We start from the raw sequence: 23,814 nt of genomic DNA on the forward strand, positions 1-23,814 counted from the left end.
TTTGGGACCGCGGATGTATCCCAGTGAAAAGGCAGAGCGGTTACGAAGGGGAGGAGGAACGAAATAGTCCGCTGTGTTTTCAAATTTTCGCACTGAATGTCAGGCTTTTGACTTTCTACCTTTTTTCTTTTGGCCCACTGAACGATGTTCTATCAGTAAAATCTCAATCTAAAATGATCTATCCCAACCCAAAAATCGTTTCATGGGCCCTTTAAGGGCCACACAGCGGATGAAATAGAGAGCACGGTAATAAGAGTCCTTTCAAACATCGATTTGTGGACGAAAGTAAACGGGCTAAAAATAAACGCGGAAAAAACTAAATTTATTTCGACCACGAAATAGACAAGTACCTAATTTGCTTCAAATAACTTTAGGGTCTTCAACACTTCAAGTGGTAAAGTCGGTAAAAATAGTGGGCGTTTATTTCACTGAATCGTTGTCATGGAATGAGCACGTTGATTATATACATCAAAAAGTTCGTAAATCTATTGGTCTCCTTTGTAAGAATCGCGATGTCTTTCCAACAGGTGTTAAATTACTTTTATATTATTCTTTAATTTACACTCACTACGTGTATTGCCATTTAGTTTGGGGCCAAACAACGATACAAAATATAACAAAACTACTGCTAACCCAAAAGAGGGTTCTTCGAATTATCGCAAATGTACCCTTCTTGCACCCTTCTCGGGAGCTCTTTCTTAAACATCACGTCATTCCTATTGTCCACTTGTTCAAATTTCGCCTGCTGGTGATGTATAATATGGCATTAAAACATAATATTTCTTTCCTTTTCGCACTGTCGGGCTTAGCAAAACTAGACCATAAATATGTCACACGTCACGGCGAAATTTGGAGCGTTTCAATACCCCGTACGAATTACGGCTTTACATCATTAAAATACGCATTACCATCTTTACTTAATAAACTCGAAGCCAATGGTATCAGCATCTATGGGACATCAAATCGGATGTTGGCAAAAATCATATTACAGACAGCATAATTTTTACCTCTAGTGCCTAGAGTTTTTGTATCTGTGGTGAAACTTGTTTCTACATTAAAAATATTTGTTCTGATGCATTCAAGCTGAATGCAACAATGTGAATTCTGGTGATTGTGTTTTAGTGCCCATTTCTGTGTTTGTTTTCGTTGTGTTTCCAATGCCGCTTTCCCGCCAAAGTGTGTTAGGGCGCCAGGACCTCGTCAAGCTGCAACCGCAGCTTTTTGTCCTGACGTCCTCCCTTTGTGTACCAACCAGAATGGGAAATAAAATACATCATTATTATTATTATTATTATTATTATTATTATTATTATTATTATTATTATTATTATTATTATTATTATTATTATTATTATTATTATTATTATTATTATTATTATTATTATTATTTGTTGTTGCACCCGGTATGGTAAATGCTCGCGCGAATCTTATGTGCCACGTGTCTTCAACGCCCTCCCGGACTATATTTATGATATCACATCACTGAAGACTCTAAAAAAAGAACTCAAGTGTCTTAACCTTGATAGCATGTAGTGCCCGATCCGTGTGCGTTTATGACGATCCTGATGGTGCTGGTTGCTATAGCTACCGCAGATTCGAAATGTTGCCTCTTCTTTTTCTATTTTATTTTTCGGTCTCAGTGCATTGTGTTACACTTTATTTGGGACTCGCGTTTGTAAGTGTTAATTTTATTTACGTTGTTACATTCATTTGTACAGTGCTTTCGTATGCTGTATTTTTTTTTCGTAATTAGTACCCTGTGCTACAATCGGGAAAGGGGAGGGGGGGGGGGGGGGGGGAGGGGTTTGGGGTGGGGAAGGGGGGTAAGGAAAGTTTTATTATCCTTCAGTTCTCATTTTGAAGGCAATGCCTTTAACTTATCATTTAAGTGGACTTTTCTCATTTTTTAAGGGTGTTATCCCACAAGCCCTTCGCTGGCTTTGATGTGCCCGCTAACATATTCCTCTTTTATAGTCCCACTGAGTCAATAAAATGTATGTACGTATGTATTTATTATTATTATTATTATTATAATCTCTGTAGGGAAGGCCCCAACAGCAAGAAGCTTGAAATTGTTGAAAATTACCCGAGACATGTGATGCGACTAGTGCGTACGTTGGAAAAGAGACACCGGCAAAACGAACTATAACGTCCAACGTCTCCAATCCTCACGCAGGATGGTACTGCGCCTAACGAAGTCACTTAGGTGGTAGTATATTAGTAAGTGGCCGTAAATGGATGTCCAAGTCTAAAAAATTATAAAGTGCGAAAAATTAACTTCTAGCCAAAAAAACTGCTTATTACGCTTAGAGAAAACTAAAAAAAAAACTTGTGATTTCGATTGGTCATGCACAGAAATGTCCGTGCACCGAAAAGTCTGTGCACCGAAAAGTCCTGCACCAAAACGCCCTGCACCGTAAAGTCGTAGACCCGAATTTGGGAACACTGAGCGAGGAGCTGACCTCCTGATCCTGTGGTCATATGTGCACTTGTAATTTGCGCATATGAATAAATCGCGGTCACACTGTCGCAGCGGCTCTGCGATAGAGTTACAACTTACAACCAGTTGAAATCCGATCGCAGCCTCGGTATGCTGCCTGGGTGCGTATCGGTGCGATTGCTGCATGCCACGTTACCAGAAAAGGCTGAGCGGAAACGAGGGAAGCCAATCCTAAAAAGTATTGTATTCATTATTAAAATTACCTACTTGTTGCTTAACAGATGGTTCACTGCGACAGCAATCGCTTTGGTGGCCGAAGCATGCGACACTAAACGTCGCGATGAGCGTCAATGTGCCGAATGCTACGGACAATCACCGGACAAACGCTCACCACTTCAAGACATCACCTGCACGAAGGCTTATTGGAAGGAACGTTGTATTTTATCACTGACCTTGATATGAGGATCGAATTTTTGTTTCTGGGGACCAAGAAGTCCAATCAGAAATGTCCAGAGAATATTTACAATTTAGTGTAATTATTCATACTACACCGACCTGACCTAACAATAATACTAACAATTTAATCAAGTGTTTTTCTCCCATGCGGGGTCATCTACATTGCGCGACCAGGGACTCCAATAAGGAAAATACAGCAACCCATACTTACGAAAAGAAGACTGTGGCTGGGGATGAGCACGACTGACGATTCTAAGAACTCTCGTGGACCCCCCCCCCCCCCCCCCCCCCCCCCCCCTCATTTGTTTCTGCGCCGGAGTTACGACGTTCTAAAAAGCAAACGCGTGACCGATCGTCAATGGTCAACGAGTTCGGTCTTTGATCTTATAGCATGTGTGACCTTTTTCATGTCATTTTTTGAATTAGAGCAATTATATTTATCTTTAGATATATAAAACGAACAAATGATGTATTGTTCTTTTTTGGGTTTTCATGAAGTATACAAAATACACGTGCATAATTTTAATTTTTTGGGGGGGACTTCACACAGGCAACGTGAGGGGTGCAAGCTCAGCCGCACACCAAAGTAGCTGCGCATCGAAAAGCCCGGTACTGGAAATCCCGATACCGAAACCACCACGTACCGAAACGACCGCGTACCGAGATCGCCCCACCGAAACGTCCGGTTCCCCATTTCAGCGAATGCATTTTCCACCGCCGTAACTATCGGTAATCCTACTATTTGAAAAAAAAAAAAAAAAAATAGACTCTCAATTCTATTTAAGGTTCATTCCATATCCGAAAGGATATTCAGACTCGTTGGACATTCTGGCTCGCTTGACATTCCGTCTCGGTTGGATCTTTCGTCTCGTTGGACATTCAGTCTCGATGGACATTCAGTCTCGTTGGACATTCAGGCCATACGCGTATAGCCTGCAGGGACAAATTCAGGGTCCAAAATAAAGGTTTTTGCTTAGAGTTTCCGCACCCGGTGCATAGTCCGCACGCCGTGCATAATCCGCCGCTGGTGCTTAGTTGACACGAAAATCTTCTCATAGACGGAACACCTTGACAAATGTCTGCTTCCTTAGCTCAAAAAGAAGCATTGTATTATACATAAATCATCATTCACATACTCTTTGATTCACAAACTTTGTCACGTCTTGTCATAATGAACGATTGTGGAAAACAAAATTCCTGTATAGTCCGCACGCGTAGATAGTCCGCACAGCCTAAAATTTAAACTTTTATGCATGTATAGTCTGTGGACTATAGCCCGGAAAATACGGTACTAAAAACCACAGCGAAAGCTTTCCTTTTTCGTTTCACCTGCGTTTTGAAGGCCCTTGGCCGCAGGGTGCTGCGTGGGTGCGATCGCTATATAAGCACTGCCAGTTTAGGGAACGTAGGACGCAAGCTAATGTCGCATTCTCATTAGCTGCAAAGGGTTAATAAGATCTTCGGGACTCGCCACGTCTTGCGTTTCCTAAGCTGTCCGTGACTCTAGTGGAAACTGCTGTGCTACGCACCAGATAATTACTTATGCACACTCGCTGCGTATTGTTTACTAAGCGTTTTCTTCTAACTTCACGAACTTCAGTTAATACCAGCAGTCTGTTTCCGGGTCGATGTTTGGTTGGACCGACGGGACAAATGCTGGAGTTGCTCGCACCGTAGTGTGTGTGTGTGTGTGTAGGCGTTGTATGAAGATATTAGGGGGGAAAATGAGAGCCAATAGTGTACGCGCACAGGGCGTATTTGTCACGCAGCGAGGCCATAGAAGAGAGTGTCAATAACGGAGCGCAACTATTGGCTTTATGTCACAGCGCGCGCGACCAATGGTGTTGTGCTGCTTAAAGTGGGAGGAGGGATAAGCTGTGTGCTAAAGCTCCCTTCCCCCTCCCTCCTCTGTGTAGGAACGGGACCTGCGTAGCGGAGTTGGAACTGAGCATTTGTGCTATCACACCTTCACTGCATTTGACGCAATGCCTGAGTCAGGCAACCGGCACTCGTTCGAAAAAAATTTCGAACGGGCGCCGGTGGCGATTCTCCAGAATTTCTGGAAAATAAAAAGATTCGATTGACTGATTAACTGATCGATTATTTTATCAATTTCTGGCACTGCGGATACCCGCTCGTTCACCTGTCAGCACCCTAAATATATATTAAAATCTATGCGTCGTAAGACATGTCCATTTAGGGATGCATCGCTAAAACTAAAGCTGTGCACAACAATTGGGCTATAGCCCAATTGTTGTGCACAGCTTAAGTTTTAGTTTCTCAATGTCATAAAAAATGTGTTTTCTATAGAAAACACATTTTTTATGACATTGACAAACTATTAGACCGTATCATTAATAGAATGGCAAGTTATAAGTATCAGCATTTGACAAAGCTGGAAACATTGAGTCAATTATTGCTGGGGGGAATGAATGTTGTATGCACAATTATTTCCACAAAATGGCGAGATACGCAGCAATGGTACACGGCGAAACGGATCACAGCAACAATCAGGTAGATTTGTATAGCCAATAAGCAGATGGCGAGAAAATACCAAAGTAACAATCATGAGACAGGAATAGCAGCTCCGCCTACAGCTCTCGATGCCTTTGGCCGGGGGGAAGGGGGGGGGGGGAGGAATCGGTGACCGAGTGTGCTCGTGCTCCACACTCGCACTGCAGAACCTCCCGTGTTCAATACCACCCCTGCCCGTGTCGTTTTAGGTGAGCATTGTACTGGCGCGATGTCGTGTATCACTACTGCATGGTGCACCTTAAAGGGCCCATGAAACGAATATTGGGCTGGAATAAATCAATTTATATTGGGATTTTACTAATAGCACAGCGTTCAGTGAACCAAAAGAAAAAAGGTAGACAGTCGAAAGCCCGACTTTCGGTACAAAAATTTGAAAACACAGGACTATTTCGTACCTCCTTTCCTTCGTAAGCTCTCCGCCTTTTCACTGTGATACATCCGCGGTCCCCGCAGCACGTCACCAAGCCCCCGCAGCGCGTCACCGGGCACAAACGCACGTCACAGGACACCGGACCTCACTTATTCTCTTTACCCCTAAGCTGACATTGTGGTGGAAGCTACGCGCTTGCCGGACCAATCAGCCGCCTCCCTTTCATCACCTGACCTCATTCTCTGCGCGTGGGCATCAGCGAGAGAGCGTGATCACGTGGTAAAAGGGTGGCTGGCCCAACGAGCACGTAGCTTCCACAGCACTGTCAGCTTTGGGGTGAACGGGTTGGGCAAAGCAACTTTTGTCTGAATTTTGAGCGACGGGCTGATCTTCTGGGGGGAAAATGGCAGTATGCGGGTGCACAAACGAGAGTCCGAGAAAGAAGGGAATCCCCCCTTTCCGTCTTCTTCAGCTGTTTGGTAGAATGCGCGATTTATGAGTTGAGGAGGAAAGCTAAACAGGAAAGAGTTGGAAAAGCGCTTCATGACCCCTTTAAAGATCCCAGGCCAGCAGTGGTACCGCTCTGGCTAAATTTCTCATCTACAGCGTAAACCAGTCGCCGCACCTCAAAGGCACGCCGACCTTACGCTATATAAACACGAACGTGGAATTTGTTTTGCGTTCTGTCGGGCTTTGTCTGCACTTGAACGAAGTGTTATCTAAGGCAGAAAGCTCATGCTCGAAGCAGACCATCTAATTTGTAACACGTCAGCGACTGCAGTCACTGGTTTCTGGCATTAAACTAACATATTCTTGTTGTTGGTGTTGCCGAGAGTCTTTTCTGGCACTTACCCAAAGAGGGGATTGGTCAAGGATCTTAATGGTTAGATCATGTGCTATTTTTTGTTAATTCTGAATATCCAAGTTGTAGATAGTCAGGGAGTCCGGAAAGGCTTAACGAAGTGATCGTCTCGACAGAGGTCGGCATTTTAGGTCGCCCGCACTCACCCTCACCCTCACAGCCACCCTCACCTAAGCCCCTCACTCACCCTCACCCTCACAGCTACTCACCTTCAGCCCCTCACTTTTCTCATCCTCACAGTCACACTCACCTTCAGCCCTTCACTCATCCTCACTGAACCTCACGCCTCTCACGCACTCATGGCCCTCACGGCCCTCACGCAATCATACCCCTCACATCCCTCACGCACTCATGGCCCTCACGCCACTCACGCACTCACCGCCCTCACGCCCCTCACGCACTCACCACCCTCACGCCCCTCACCATCCTCACGCCCCTCACGCACTCACCACCCTCACGCCTCTCACGCACTCATGGCCCTCACGGCCCTCACGCAATTATACCCCTCACGTCCCTCACGCACTCATGTCCCTCACGCCCCTCACGCACTCACCGCCCTCACGCCCCTCACGCACTCACCGCCCTCACGCCCCTCACGCACTCACCGCCCTCACGCCCCTCACATACTCACCACCCTCACGCCCCTCACGCACTCACCGCCCTCACCCCCTCACGCACCCATGGCCCTCACTCTCCTGACACACTCACCGCTCTCACGGCTTTCACGCACTCATACCCCTCACGCTCTCAGGTCCTCACAGCCCTCACAGCGCTCACGGCCCTCACTCACCCCCACACTTACGAATTTTCCTGGTTCAGAAACACACTCATCCTCACCTCACCTGTGAAGATGAGGGTGAGTGAGGGCCCTCATGAGTGAGGTTGGCCGAGGTATGCGTCTGGATCCGGTGATAGATTTGTGCACAGTTTTACGTACCCCACTTTCAGCACAGCCCAATGTAAGACTCCCTCTTCGAAAGTCAGTCTACACACCCAGTGCAGAACCAAACCCGACGCGCTAATGGCGGCGCTGTATAGCTTCTCCACACCAAAGAAAGCGAACGTCTTCGAAAGCGTAGAGCAGAAAGGAGAAAAGATGTTGGCCCTTTTACGTAACATTCGATTCACGAAATCGATGGTGCCTGATTTAGCCGAGCATGATCTTCTATCGCCGCCATTGGAGTGAAAATATTGGAGCTTTTGGGACTGCCACAAGGTGACCCTGACCTTTGAAAAGGGTCTGTAGCCCCAAAAAGAAAGTTCAGGAAGGTTTACAATGACGTATTTTGTTAGCATATTGGCGACGTGCGCGATCGTAATAGCCGCGTCCCACTAGAGCGACAGACAGCAACAAACGACAGCGACACACGACAACGAGTGACAGACGACACCGACAGACAGCTTGTTTGTCGGAGTCCGCCGTCCCACTTGGCGGACACGACACAGAACACGGGAACAAGAAAACTTGTTTCCTAGTGGGACTGGAGTTGTCAACAAAACACTTTAAAATACACAGACAAACTTAGTCTGGCGACACGGTTTTCGTGTTTTGCTCTTTGGGCATAAAACGCGCCGACAGACACGGTGAAAGTGGAGACGATTACTTTATTTCTTGATTAAAGCTTCCGCTTCTCTTCATTTGCCGTTGGCGACTTTCTGTAAACAGTCGTGACAATCGACACCAAACTTTTTCCGAACTAGAATACCCGAATCGTTCCTTTTTTGGGGTCGCTCGAGGAATTCTAGGTGAGCGCCACGGAATTTCACGCCTATTTTAAGGATGTTTATAACCTCATATCCGAATGATCGAGGGCAGGCGTTTCTTGGAGGACAGTACGGCATCTTGATAATTACAGAACGCGATGACAAGTCTCTCGTCTGCCGGAATGGCTTGCCTCGGAACGTCGTGTCCTACTTCGTGGTGAGCGGTCTTACTTTTGTCAGTCCTGGAACATGGGTGTATCCATCCTGATGCAGGGGCGTAGACCTCGGCGTCTTGAAGCACCAAATCGCGCACCAAGTTTTCGCGAGCAAAACCAGCCACAGCAAATTCCCTTTCGCAACGCGACCGTCCGGCGCCAGCAATCAAGCCGCGCCCGCGACCACTCCGTGCAATCGAGGGACCGGAACTGCGGGGCGGGGAACGAGGAGTGGCCGCCAAGGGCTTCTCGTTCCGGGAGGAAGGGTAGAAGGGTGGGAAGGGAGGCAACAGAAGGCACAAGCGGCCGAGGAGGATAAGTTTGTCTCCGAGACATGTTCCTCAGTGGGACTGCTTGCTGCGCTTCAAGTCCAACGACACACAAGAACTCGTCCGTCGTCGATCGTTTGTCGGCGCGTGTCGGCGATTGTCGTGGGTGCTGGTCGTTGCAGTGGGACAGCATCCGCGACACGGAACTTTGTGGTGTCGTCGGACAAAAATCGGTGTTTGTCGTTCTAGTGGGACGAGGCTATAAGCGTCACTGTGGTCGGCCTTCCACGATTGGCTGAATGCCGACTATGACGTCGGCGCAGGATTTGTCTTGGACGGAATTAAGAGTAATATAAGAACTTCAATTTTGACGGTGTTGGCAGTGTTGGTTTCATAGCGCTATAATTTCGAGCTTCCACCATGCTCATTAGAAACACCATCGAACTTATTGGTCGCAAGCCTGGTAATAACGTCACAAAAGCTAATCATACGAGGGCGCCAACAAAACATCTTGGCGCTAATTAGCGGCGAGATGTTTTGGTGGCGCCCTCCTATGGTTCCCCCTTGTGACGTCATTAGCTTGCGAACAACAAGTTCGATGGTGTTTGTAAATAGCATGGTGGAAGCCTGAAATCATTGCGCTCTCAAAGCAACACTGCCAACACCGTCGAAATTAAAGTTCTTTCATTCCTCTTATTTCCGTCGATGGTATACCCTTTCCGACGTCATAGTCAGCTTTTGGGCCAATCGTGGAAGGCCGACCACAGCGACGCTTTCGGTCGCGCACGTCGCCAATAGGTTCAGGGGAGGTTCTGAATTTTGAATATTCAAGTTGTAGGTAGTCAGAGAGTCCGGAAAGGCTTAAAGAAGTAATCGTCTCGATTTAGGTCGCCCGCACTCACCCTCACCCTCACAGCTACACTCACTTTCAGCCCAACAAACACCTCTGCCGTGTCATTGACTCCTCGCACTGTCGGGAATCTCAGCCATTTTTGCGCCAAGAAAATTTAAGCTGTTGAAGATCAGGAAAATTTAGTGAGCCTGAAAAATCTTGTATGTATAAAGAAGTTTCTGGTCCAAAGAACAGATAAGATCATATACGAGTATATAAGAACATATAAGAACAAAATAAGATAATGTAAGAAGTTATAAGAAACTTATCCGTTTTTTATTAATTCTTATATACTCTGCATGGCTTTTTATATGTTCTTATATGATCTTATTCGATCATACGCGTTTATTGAACCAAGGAATTTCTCTCACAAATAAGATTTTTTCACTAAAGTTGTCAAGCACGACGCAGTTAAAAAAAAAAAGCCCCCCGAGCCTTGCATTCACTGCACGAGGAAGGGAATATATCAACGACAGGAGTGATCAAGGAAACTCATGCCAAATGATCAGCGGCCCCGTTTACAGGTATATATATATAGCTGCGTGACCGGCACTCAGGTCACCCATATTTCTTGAATGTGCGCTGGCACGAGAGTATATAAATATTATTTGCAACTATCTATTTGCAACCAATTAGTTCTCTTCTTCCTCTTAGCTCAATCTGAAAAAAAAGTAACTGATGCAGATCCAACAGATCTTCCATTGCCTACAAAATATTTTTTTTTGTTTCCTTGAAGACATTTGTTTTTATTTTTGAGCCAGAATGAAGGTAAAAGTTACTTAATCTGAAATAGTTAAGAAAACGAAGGACAAATGCAGCAAATTTTATTCTTTATAAAAGGGTGGTTACTGGACCTAGTCCCCCGTGTATTTGATTATTTCAAGAACGTAATGATAGAAACAACGCTCTTTCCGTATGCGAAATTATTCAAACCTTTGTCAGCACTCTGTGCATTGCCATTTTTGTTGTGTCGAGATTCCTCTGCTGTTTGTCAAATTCGTAGCGTTATCGGTAACAATCGAGGCCCACTGCTTACCGTCATCGATCCTCACTCACACATGTGAGCTAAGGGTTAGTATTGTTTTACACCCTTATTGCGCATGTACGTGCTCATCACCCCGCCGGTCGCTGGTTTCTCGCCGGAACTATGCATGCATGGCTGACGTACACTTCAGCTCGAAATTTGGCTTTGAGTGCGGGCAAAGGGACGGGCGCGGGCGCCTGGTTTTCGAAAACGCATTCTCTACGCGAGTGCTTGTGCGAGTGATGAATTCTTCAGAACTACGCAAAGGACAGCGCCGAAGCGAACTGGTGAGACAGAGCATGTTCTTCGGCGCCCCATTAGATGCGCTGTGCATTTCGCATATGCTCTATTGAGCGTGCATAACGATACAGAAGAAGGTTAGATTCCACAACAACACTCACGTCATCGATTCTATTATCCTACTGCATCCAACACGGCCAACAAAGCCCGTAAATAAGCTATTTATTTTTTGTGAATCGTATCTACACGTCCCGCGATTTCCGACATTTGAACACAAACAACTCGGACCGCGCTTCAACGATGTCTCTCGCTCGATACCATTTGAGGGATCCGTATCATTTCGTCGAAACACGTTTTCTAGACACACGTTTCGTGGACAACTTTTCATAAGCACACGTTTCGTCGGCACCAGAGTTTCGACTTTTTTTGCTAAGAGCGTAATTAAACCTGAGAGCCTCTGAAAGCTAGCGTGTTATTCACTGAAGATTGTTTACCTAAGCCTTACAAAAATCTGTGGTGGTTTTCTGCTGAAAGGCTGTGAAAAACACTCATCAGAGAATATAAAATGTCAACAGCTTTTCATCTCTCTTTCTTTAGCTTTTCTGTGGACTTTCTTTATTGGCCCACTTTTGAATAAAAAAAAGTCAATAGACTTTCCGTCGCCTCCAAGATACTTTTTCTGCAGCTTTTCAATTGAAAAGCTACATCCGATTAAAGACAAAATATGCTTTTCACTTTAGCTGTTCATTCAACAAAGTTTTCGAGGCTTAATGGCTTTTCACTCTGCTCCAAATTGGCTGCCGCAAAATAACGTAAGAACAAAACACGTGATACTAAAAAAAAATGTTAGGAAATGGTGTCTCTGTTGTATTTGAGCGCACTACCCACATCTCTCAATATACACATTTGAACTGAAGACAAATACAAACACCATGGAGCACTCAACACCCAAATCACAATCCCATTTACTGCTCCAGAGCCTTATGGTGCACCTCAGTACTTATTAAGGTCCACCTCAGTACTTATTAAGACCACTTCAGTACTTTTTAAGGTTCCAAGTATCCGATCTTCTTCTCTCGGGGGTCTGTTAAAGTGAAAACAGTGTATCAAAGTTCGTGGACGATATCTCTTACTAAAAAGCATTAGTGTAACTAATAATAATTCGGCACAGTCGCTAAAACAACATCCACAAAAAACGGCTCCTAGAAGAAATGTTATCGCTTCTCTGCATAGCACCACTCAGGACGAAGCGAGTCAAGACAGTTTCTCCACTTTAAAATAGTCTTTCTGTTTTTCTTTACTAGTTGACTAGTTTAATAGGGAGAATGAAGTAGTATTGGCGACGTGCGCAATCGAAAGCGTCGCTGCGGTTGGCGTGCCATGATCGGCCGAATGCTGACTATGACGTCAGCAAAGAAGTTCTAATCGACAGAAACAAGAGGAATGTAAGGACTTCAATTTTGACGGTGTTGGCGGTGTTGCTTTGAGAGCGCAATGATTTCAAGCTTCCACCATGCTAATTACAAACATCATCGAGCTCGTTGTTCGCAAGGTAAGGACGTCACGAGAGAAAAAAACAGGAGGGCGCCACCAAAACATCTCGCTGCTAATAGTCACTTACAAAGTGAGAACGGCAGGGCCTGTCTTTCGAACGGTTGGCCTTCAGCACGCGTCCCATGCCTTCCGTCTTGCTTTGACTGCGCGCGCTCTCGAGGTGCGCGAGACGTCGAAGCGTTGTCAAGGGTAGTTCTGTTGACTTTTTCAATAAAAAGTCAACAGTAAGTCTGTAGTTTTTCTGTTGACATAGTCAACTGAAAATGTTTACCACGAAGTAAACAGAGAGCAGTAAACAGAAACATAGTCATTAGAAAGCAGTCTTTCTGATGACACCGCCAACAAAAAGTCAGTACAAAAAAAAAAAAAAAAAAAAAAAAATCGGCGTAAAGTTAATAAAAAGTCAAGAGCTTTTCTTTTGACTCAGGCTGAAGAAAATCACCAGAAAAGTTTCAACAGAAAATCAACAAACTCTCAACATGTCAACAGGAAGTCAGTCAAAGGAAATTGATCAGAGTCAACATGAAGTCAGCAAGTTTTCAATAAAAAAGTCACAAATCATTTTAATCCCCCCTCCTGCCCTTCCTCTCTCTCCACCCATAAACCAGGCGAGATGCAGAACGTTGGTTGTGAAAAATGCAGGGTTGTGATTGATTAGTTGTTGGAAAATGAGTCGGAGAAACGAACGCTAGAAGTTCCTTTTTTTTTTTGTCACATTGTTCAGTTTGTTGAGGCATACGGAGGCATAGTGCAAAGGCACGTGCTTTGTGTTACGCAAAGCACGCGCCAGGATTCCAAAGTAGTATCCAGCGACACCATATCCACACGCAAGGTATTAGATAACTATAACAAAAAGACAAAAGTTGCAAGATGTCTGAGGTATAAGGACAGCAAGTTGTTTAGTGTCGAAGCACCATACCATTGAGTAATATTTTGCCTCCCAATCCTTGTTTGAAGAATATCCCCTGCTGAAAACAAGGCCCAGCGTCACAGACGTGAAAGATACATCAGCCGTTGTGAGTTGGGACTCTACGCAAGTCGACGGCGAAGTCAACGCGGCTCACTACTGGATTCAGTACCGGGTAATTGCTCTCTTGCACTTTGTCGAACCGACTCGCTCACTACATTCTATGTTTAGCCCCTCATATAGATAGCAAACTCTCTACATATACGGCTCTGGTTTTGCGAGGCCGTGGCGGGTGGACATTTCGGTATACGGACATTTCCGTTTACGAACTCGTCGGTGCGTGGACTTTTCGGTGTACGGACATTTTGATGTATATCATTTGAAATCATCGTTACCTTTTGATTGGCTCTGAACGTATGCCGAATACTTTGTTACTATACAGCTTATACTTCCATCTTCACATATTATCTTTGTGGCCTCTCTGTATGGGACTTTCACCATTGCCTCTGCAAATAACAATTCCTTTATTGGCTATGATTATCAATCGAATGACTAAGAACTTATCTTCGGCTTGTTTTTCCCCACTCGCCACTGTTTCCAATATATATGTGGTGATCCTTTTATGCCATCATTTTGCCTTACCTAACCTAGTTCAAAACCGATCCTTATTTTACCCTTAAATTCCATTAATGCCTGTCGCTAAGAAAACATGTTGCATTTTTATAAAATGTATAGATTCCTTAGTCTCCCATAATGACTGCCTTCACAATTGGATTCAAATATCTTTCCCCGCAGTAAAATATAATATATTATTGTTGGATTCGACACGCAATTATTTCTGTTGCTCAAGTTTATATTTCATATATATATATATATATATTTTATAATGGCCCAAAGCGCAGCTAAATTAGGATTAATCTGCAATCCCTATCAATACATTTGTACCTTTCATCCATCAAAATATTAAAGTTTACGAAGGTCCGCAATGTCCGGAGGTTCTACTATTCATTTCCAAACACATATTCTATTTACACCGAAACGCCCCTACACCGAAACGTCCGTACACCGAAACGTTCGTACACCGAAACGTCCGTGCACCGAAACGTCCTTACTCCGAAACTTCCTTGCACCGAAACGTCCGTGCACCGAAAAGACCGCACCGAAAAGTCCTACACCGGAACGCACCGAAATGTTCGATTCTCGCCGTGCTCTTTCGCTCCGTTAATTCCTTGGCTCATTAAATGCAATGTCCCTCGCTCTTGCGCGGGAAACGACGTGCGCGACGATATGATGCGACTTAAGGCGCAGTTCACCGCGCATGCGCCGTCGTGCATCACCAAAATCGCTCGGAAGCGAGCGGTTGTTGTGTCGTCTGCTAGCGGGTCACTTTGAAACTGCGCTCGAGTTATACAATTAATGTAACTACACACATCTAAGTGGCACGCTCAATGTCCGAATGTTCAAGGAACTTCCTGTTCGTCCTACCTTCGGGTAAGATCTACATTTCGCGAACCCAGAGCGAGCAGTATACAGACCGCGATCGAGGGAAGCTATATGGTAGGCTGCATCCGAAAGCGCCGACGCCCGGAAGAGCAGACGGACTCTCCGAAGACAGCAGTATGCGGACCGTTGCGATGTTGAAATTCCCATTCTTCGCTGAGTCAGAACCCCTGCGTTAAATGCTAACTTATTACGTCGAGAATCAGCGTAGCGACAGTAGCGACTTCGGCATCATTTTTTTAAAATATTTCAGCGAGCCTTACACGAAAAGTATGTTTTTATATAGCTAGCAATACGGACCAAGTTTTTTGTACTGCAACATGAGGCTAAACTACCAATGTGCCAAAGTATCACGTGACATCAGAGTGTCAGATGGACACCATCCGCTAAATTTAACGGGACGTAATTGCGCAAATTTTAAACGGGGCAGAGCAACTCTGTCCTGCAGTGCGCAGTGCCTCGGCTGTCGACGCAGTTCATTTGCTGGTCACGGCAGGGAACCGGGGATTTTTCTTCTCTCTTGCAGAAGTTGAACGAGTCCTGGGTCAAAGTGGTCGTGGTGGCCGCGTCCAAGGCTCCCAAGTACACGAGAACGCTGCATGGTTTGCGCAGCGGTGACGCCTATGAAGTCCGGGTGCTGGTCATTGACTCGGACGGAAAGTTTCAGGAAACAGGCTCGCTGACCACAAAATTTCGAACTCTTTGCGGAAGTAAGTGTCTTTTCTCTCTTTTTCATGAACAAAAAAGTCGATGAGGTGCTATCAATAAACGTGAAATAGCATTGCCGCCTTTTTTCAAAAGCACTAGCATTACGAGTGTGGGCTTTGGCATGCACGAGGTCCTACAGCACAGACGCTTAGGTCTCGGCTGTATGACCTCAGGACGTAAAGGCATATTGAGATATACAATGAATCCTCCTTTTATTTTCTTTATAATTTTTACGTCCTTGTGAACTGAGCAAACGAGGTTTCCCCATTGTATTCTTATTTCTCTCCGATGCCAGGTGCAGGGAGAATAAAATATCATCGTCTTTGGGGAAGATGAATGCAGGGGTAACCGCCCATTCACACTGGAAGCGGATCCGCGTTCGCAAAGCGGTTGCAAACGCGGTTGTATAAAGATCCAGTACAATTGCACGCGCACTCGATGACATCAAGTGCGCGTGCAATTGCACTGAATCTTTACACAACCGCGTTCGCAACCGCTTTGCGAACGGGGATCCGCTTCCAGTGTGAATGAGCGGTAACAGGCGGGACTTGCCGTTCTTTCTTTCTCTCTTCTTGCCTTTATCTCCTTTTTCTCTCTCTCTCTCACACTCTCTCTCTTTCTTCTCCAATCATGCTTCTCTTGTTGGTTTGAGGCATCGCGAAATAAATAATTGTGCAAGTGAGTATGTCTAAAAATAGCTGGGGATCGCAACATGGGCACTGTAACAGTGCCCACTACTACCCGTTTTCTTTTTCTAGTAAAGCATCTGCCTATGCGCCGTTCCGCAGACAGCGCCGCTGTCTCGAAGTCACGTCACAAACATGAGGGTGATGAATACGCAAGGAACCGGCTGAAGCGCGCACTTTCGCATTCGACGCTGTAGGTTGATGTATCGGATCTCGTGGAACAAAACTGAGAGAAAGAATTCTCTGGGTTATCTCCTATACCCTATTTCACCTTATGTTGTACCACAAGAAAGGCTACGGGCACGAGCTCCTTGCTCTAGGGCATATCTCGGCGGCACAAGCTCTCGTGCATCAAGGGCAGCTGCTAATGTTAGGAGCTCGCGCTTCTAGCCTTCGCTGCGATACAACATAAGGTGAAACGGAGTATAGAAGGATATATTTTAGGCTTTGGCAAACAAGCTCGTGCTAAAGATTCTAGGGATCCTGGATTCAACCCCCATTCCTGCCCGTTCCGATCTGGTTCAGCATATTACCGGCATGCGATCGTGTATCACCCGTGTGCGGTGCACGTTGAAGACCCCAGGCTAGCAGTGGTATACTGCACTGGCTAAATCTCTTGTCTATAGCGGACAGACCAGACGCCCGTGGTGCTGAATATACATCGTCTCACCCATATACGGCTCTGGTCTCACCTTACCATGGACTAACTGCGAAGGCTGTGTAAGCGCGAGAGGCTAGACTTTACTGCCTCGACTGGAGCACTCGCTTCACGAGCGCTCCTGCAGCTGCCGAGTCTTCATCCAAAGCAACTATCTTGCGCTTCTAGCATGCGCGGCTAACAATAGTCTATGCTAAGGTAAGAGGCCATATTTGAGGGCATCATATTTGAGGACGCCATATTTGAGGGCGCTGTTTAGAGCGCATGCTCAGAACGAGCTCACATTAATAGGCTACTAAGATCGACAATCTTGATGATGTGGAATGCACGTTGCAAATTAACTGTGGAAGCTCGCCATCAGCACGTGCCGCCAGCAGTTGAGCACATTGCTATGGCCGCCAGTGAATACTGTCTACACTTCGCGCTGAATGCACAAACACAAAGCAGAATAGACCGATGTCACCAAGCGAACTGCACACGTGCGCGCATTACGGAAGGGGTGCCGCCGCCATGCGACTTGTGGTCATCCCTTCCCGGCTTCCCGGCTACATCTGCTCGAACACCATCGTACATTATCGTTTGGGACGCCCCGGTATCAGCTTGAGTCTCCTGCATGTCTGTTCTTCATAAGATTGTGTTGTTTGTGATGCCTTAGTTTGTCAGCAAGCGCCGAAAAGCAGTTCCAGTCGTCCTATCGCTTTAGAATCGGTTTGTCGTCTGCTTCGTCTTCGTCTGCTTCTTAGTCTTCGTGAATGCGTGTGCTCACTGTCGTTCACGGGGTGGTCCCACTGCAGCCACGGGAAAGAAACAACGACGCCACTACTCGAGCATTCCGGCTGCTCGGACGTCCCAATTAACTTGGAAACAAGTGAACATCTAGTGCAATGGCAAAGAACGAAAACATTCGAGGAACCATCAGCTTGGTGTAGCACCGCGGAACAGTATCAAATGTGTTGGTTAAAAACTGAGCTTAGTAGTGCTCAGTCTTGTGCATAACGTATAATCTACAATGAAGATGAGCTAAATCGACTTTCTCGGTGAGCTATAGTTTTTTAAAAGTTGTTTCATTCTAGTTGACAGCCGGTACGACAGGGTACAGATGAACTGCGGGAGAAGGCCTGCACACAAGGAAGAAATGATCTCCATAAAGGCCATGCCTGACGCGCGGTAACAATTGGCATCTGTCAAAAAGAAGCAACCATGCCAGATCCTGAAAGGTTGGGGTGAAGATGAGTTTTCGTGAACAGTTTCTATTCAGTTTTATTTTGTATGCGCAAGCTCCGAACGCTAACAGTCGCCCGACGGGGAAGCTTTTTTTCTGCGGTCTCGATTGGATCAGTATCGTCAGCTTAATAGACCACCACAAAATGAATGAGGTTCGTTTGTTACATTTTTGGCGGTAGGTGCTGCACTTCTAAATTGCGGTATGTGGCGTCTTCACGTTTGTATATATAAAAAAAAAATGAAGACTGCTTCCGAAAAAAGTTGTTTTATTTCAAGTGATGCATATCGGGAATCGCTGCTCTTTTTTTAATGATTGTTTTGATCTTTTGAAGCACAGTTGTGCTTGAAACATATCGTAACAGTAACAGTTATAACCACCAAAATACATCTAGCAAAAAGTATATTAAAAAGGGCCTCCGCAAAGCGGTGCGGAGGTTCTATTTGAGATAGACCAACGGATGGACCGCTACGGAGCGTATGCTCAGACAGATTCCAGCGTACGGAACACTTAGGCAGGCTCTATATCTCGTACCCTGTAATCTTACACTATTTAGCTGACGTGCAATAGGGTGGATAAAAATGGTGAAGCAAATCGCGAAACAAATCGAAAAACTCTATTTTTCCTGCCGCTCTGTCCGCCTCTGTTTACCCTTCTTTGCCATGCTGCTTTCTTTCGGAAGGACATAATATCCGAGGCCTTTTTGCCTGCTTCTGTTACTGTAGCACCGTGGTGTACAACAGGAGAAGCCAGCCATTGAAAACCATGAGTAAACACCCGGCTAAAAGTCTTGAGCTAACCGTAAAATATCCAAACGCCGGGCGTACAATGCGTATTGACGCGGCCGGAAAACTCGGGAGAACTGAAGGTACCAGAATGCACCGCGGCAGCGGTGGCGTTGCGCAACTTTGGTGATATCGGTCTATTATTTTGACTAACATGGCGATGTCAATGTTCGTGGTGAACCTTTGTAAGCATTATGATTTCGCTCAAACCTACAGCGCCACCGAAGATATTAATCTAAATGCAGAAAAAGAAATTGGCCGCCTTTTTGTTCTTCCCCTCTTTCCAGTTTCAGTTATTTGAACGTCGCGCGTGTGTTTTTGTATCGTAGCGTTTTTTGTTAAAATTAGAAGGGTGCAAAGCGTCCGAGATCAAATTCTCGCTTTGGGCGTCCCCATTTATTCTAACTGAGGTGCTCCCAATTGCAGGGCCCACATCCCCTCCAAGTAACGTCAGCATTGACAACTCCAGCGCTGACAGCGTACTAATAACGTGGGAGGTGAGTCCCCAGTTCTGTATACTGTGTCACACGCGGAAAACTATAATTTGAACACAGAAGGAATACACTGATGGAACATATGGCGCGTGGAGTGTGCCCGTCTTTTTCATTCCTACATTCGCGGAGTACAATCTAAAAAAAAAAAAAAAAAAAATTGAAAAGTCCTTGAGTTGATTTTTTGGCAGCCAATAATGGCGACCAAAAAAAGGATCCCGGCAATTGACGAAGCTCAAAATGTGCTTGTGTCCGAAAAATGCGATGCGAATCAGAATAAAGGCTTGTTTACACAGTTGCGTTCGAGTGCGGCTGCAACCACGTGCGCCTCGTTAAGACTGCTTGCGTCGAGATGTTGCCATGGCGACCCTTAAGACGATTCAATGGGGAGGCGCTGTGCTGCACGACGCAACGCAGCGCAACGTGGCCGACGCAAATGAGTGAACGAGCCTTGACGCTTCAGTTGCTCACTGTCCCTGCTCACATCGCATTTTTCAAATCTAATCGTATTTAGAGTTTCGTCATTTATACAAGTTGTTGTATTTTAAGTCGTTATTCGCTGTCTTCGCGTTCTGCTGAAAAATGAACTCGTAGACATTTCCTTTTTTCTTCTGGAATGTAGGGTACACAGTTGACTGAGTGCGGCAATAACCCCATCATTACGCATTCCCCAGCCACTGAGATTGGGGACTTTGTTGATAAGAAAGCCGGAGGACAACAAATGACGAAGCAAGGAGTGCGAACAGAGTCGGCCACGCCCTTCGTTTCTTGGGCTTGCAGTGACTGGAGACTATCGGCATGCTCAACATATTGCCCAATTCTCTCATGTCGCAGTACACACGGCTCTGCGCTCTAAGAAATTCGGAGGCAGCCTCGCCATTCGCTAAGCTCCCGCCGTAGATTGTGGTGATTGGCTCTCAACTGCTTTGCGGTGAGATAGACGCTCCAGATGTCCTAGAGTGTACAGTATTCGTTATCATTATGATTCCGTGTTTGCAGTGTGTACTGAAAAAAAAAAAAAAAAAAAAAAAAAAAAAAACGAACATTTGAGAAGCAACATCTGAGTTCGTTTGATGAAACTCGAAGGAACCGAAAAATCCCGAGTTTAAGCTGTCCTCGATTAAGATCTGCTCAAGCTTCACGTGAAGAAATGTTACCTACAATTTTGTATTCACCTAGAACACAATCATTGCCTAAAATAATCGAAGGTTATTTTGTTATCAGTGTTATCAGACGCATTCAGCGGTCGCACTCTCGGCAACAGGGCTTGGTACGCGCTGACGTTAGTAGAAAAATGGAGGCGCACATGAAACGACGATTCGCAATTATGGCAGCAGCGCTGTTAGATGCGCAAGGCGACGAACTGCTTCCAGCTGAACGAAAGATGCTCCTTGAATGGGAGGATGCAAAGCAAAGGACGTGGATTTAATAACCAGTTGTATGAAGAGCGGCTTGAGGACGGCATTCGCAACTTTCTCGGCCTATAGGGCCGCTCTAGTTCCTATCAAAATGCCGCTCAACTGGATGATCATCGTAGAACAGCTGATCGAGGTTCAGCCCGTGACGCTTAAGTAATTCTAATTTTGGGAAATACGAGCGATCTGAGAGCCTCCTGCATACTTCCGTGTCAGGAGCACATTTAGCACATTTAGTTTGAAGCCCAAAATTCACCAAGCACATTTAATTTGAAGCCAATCATCCAGGAGCTGGGGAGCTCGTTTCTCACACCGCGGTACCACCATCGCTGAAAGTTGCCAATTGATGAATATCGAAGATTCCTTCGGTTGCTTCGGAGGACGCGCGCAACAGCGCAAGCCACAACAAGTTGGGCGATCCCGATGCCACTGTCGGCATGCGGCTGAGCAAAATCTGTAAGGTTGCCAGACACGCGAACTAAATTCCGCCAATCGCAAAGATATCCCACGACAAGGCGGGGGGAATGGTTTGTGCAGCCCGAGCAAAAGCTCCCCCGTCCCCTGTGGACGTCAGCGCTGCTAGCTCCGCGCAAAAGCGTGGCGTTGTTGCCACGTGATGCGCTTCCCTGGAAGCAAAGGTAGGGATTTCTCCCCCGTGTGATTACCCCTTTAAAGTCGGCACTTGAATGTCCATCGCAGGCACGTAGCCAGGGGGGGGGGGGAGGGGGGGGGGGGGCCCTCCCGAAATTTTTCATTTTGCTGGGACCTCCTCTCCCCTCTCCCCCTCGTACAGCATTTTGCCATGAACGGCCCGCCCCCCCGCCGCGAACCAAAATCCTGGCTACGTGCCTGTTCCATCGTGTTCCTCTCCTTTGTCCCTGTTATCGTGCTGTCCATTTTTTCCGTGCCTTTAATAGGATGCTTTGTTTGCGTGTGTTCTTTTTAGACAGATCTTCAGCTTGTTTAGTTTTGTTAGTTTTGTTTATGCCAAAAACAGTAATACTTGAAAATTGATTCACCGCCTGAAGACATCTCTGAGGACACTGAAGGCTGGTCCAAACGAAATCAGATTGCGGGTTGCTGGCTGCGGGACACAGAAACCGCAAAGTTTTCGCAACTTCCGCTACCCGTTGGGAGAGGCAATAGAGAGTTTTCGTAAAGGCCCGTTCACACTCTTGCGACCTCTTAAAACTGGGTTCCTTAAAAACCTCTTACAACGAGAGGATAAACTGGCGCCATCTATTGGGTAACAGTGTAAACTTGGCGGTCCGGCATATTTTCTATTTCTCTCGAGCATTATCCTTTCTCTCTTAGCTTGAAAATCTTTTGTCAACGTTATAAACGAGCCTTTCTTATAGATATTACGCACATTTGACCTCGGAAATACCGTAAAACCTTCGCTCTTGTGAAATGCAGTTCCAGGGTCACCGCATAGATGGCGCCAGCGTGCCGGTGTGTTCTCCCGTCCTAAGAAATTTTAAAAGGTTTTAACAATTAAGTCTTAGGCGCCGTTCATACTCTTGCGACCTACTAAGACCGAGAGGGACCAGACCGGTCTTTAAGGCTTTTGCGACTTCTTAGGACCGGATACGCTGCAGCGCGGAGGTGGTCCTAGGAGATCGCAAGAGGCTTAAAAACCGGTCTGGTCTCTCCAGGTAGTACTCGGTTGCAATACTGTGAATGGGCCTTCAGTTTCTCTCGGTCTTTCTCGGTCGTACTCGGTTGCAAGAGTGTGAACGGACCTTTAATCGTATCCGCTGTCCCGCAACGCTCTCCTCAATCTGCTACGATACCTGGAACTTCACAGTCAAGGCCATCGGCGATTAGGCGCAGCAGCGTCCCTTTCGTTGCGGAAGGCTTAGCGGAGGGGGAAACGCGGTCTACGAAGACTCCCTAATAGGGAGTTGGCGTAGACCGTTTACCCTACTCCGCTACGGGCGCTCGGCAACGAAGACGCCGCTAGTGCTCACGCGCGCCGCTGGCCTTGACTATAGAGTTTCGGATATCCTAGCGGATTGCAGAGAGCGTCGCGAGACGCAAGAAGCGATATAATAGGGAGTTTACGTAGATCGTTTCCGCTGTCCCGCAGCATTTTCCCGCAACCCGCTACGAGATCCGGGACTCTGCAGACAAGGCTAGCGCCGCGCATTCGCAGTAGTGGGGTCTCCTTTTGCGGATAGCGTAGTGGAGGTGGGAGAACGGTCTACGAAAACTCCCTGATTTTGCGGTTCAGTTTGGAAGGTTTGGAGAGCTAGCCGAGCAAGTCACATAAGAAGGTGATCACGTGTTTTTTTTTTCCTTTCTCGCCCGCGACATGACACAAAAGTAGAGCGGAGCTCCCGAACACGTATGGTTTGACTTTGAAAACGTTGGCGGGGCGACAGGGAGACGGAAAAAAGCTGCCCTGCCACTGGGGGTCCTGAAACCGGAAAACGTCAACGGTGATGTCGTACAGCCCGCAAAAATGTTGCGACTTCTGCACAAAAAAATGGTCTGGTCGTAAAAGACCTTCAGGGTTCTTCGGCTTGTTCATATTTTGCACACACACACAAAAACAATTCTTTTAAGCACTCTTTAAAAGCGTTCTTCGTGAAAAAAACCTATAAGGTTTTTTTTAAGTTCTCTTTTTTGATGCGAAAGAGTTCTTCATCGCTCAGTTGCATTTCTTGTGCACGAGGAGGCGATAGTGCTTGAGGCGAAACCGTTCTTAACAAACTAAAAGGATTCTTAAAGCGTAAAAAAAAAAAAAAAAACTTTCAAAAACTGATTTTTTTTTTTTTTTTTTTTTTTAAAGTGCGGAATTCGTAGTTCGCATGAAGCATGTGTTTAGTTCGTGCTTTACACTTCACTCGCTGGGTTGTGCAATTTTCGAGATTAATTT

The 23,814-nt window shown here is 46.0% G+C and overlaps 1 protein-coding gene across 1 annotated transcript in view; it reads left to right on the forward strand.

The window, feature by feature from the left end:
• LOC8024741 (phosphatidylinositol phosphatase PTPRQ) overlaps window positions 1-23,814 on the forward strand; it is a 138,517-nt gene that overhangs the window by 21,082 nt on the left and 93,621 nt on the right. Inside the window, exons 4-6 of the mRNA XM_029977549.3 lie at window positions 13,519-13,643; window positions 15,495-15,678; window positions 19,454-19,524. Of these exons, the coding sequence (XP_029833409.3) occupies window positions 13,519-13,643; window positions 15,495-15,678; window positions 19,454-19,524 (380 nt within the window). The remainder of the gene's footprint in view (window positions 1-13,518; window positions 13,644-15,494; window positions 15,679-19,453; window positions 19,525-23,814) is intronic.

Source organism: Ixodes scapularis, unplaced genomic scaffold (assembly GCF_016920785.2).
Source record: "Ixodes scapularis isolate PalLabHiFi unplaced genomic scaffold, ASM1692078v2 PGA_scaffold9__187_contigs__length_104089568, whole genome shotgun sequence".
NCBI classification, from domain to species: domain Eukaryota; kingdom Metazoa; phylum Arthropoda; class Arachnida; order Ixodida; family Ixodidae; genus Ixodes; species Ixodes scapularis.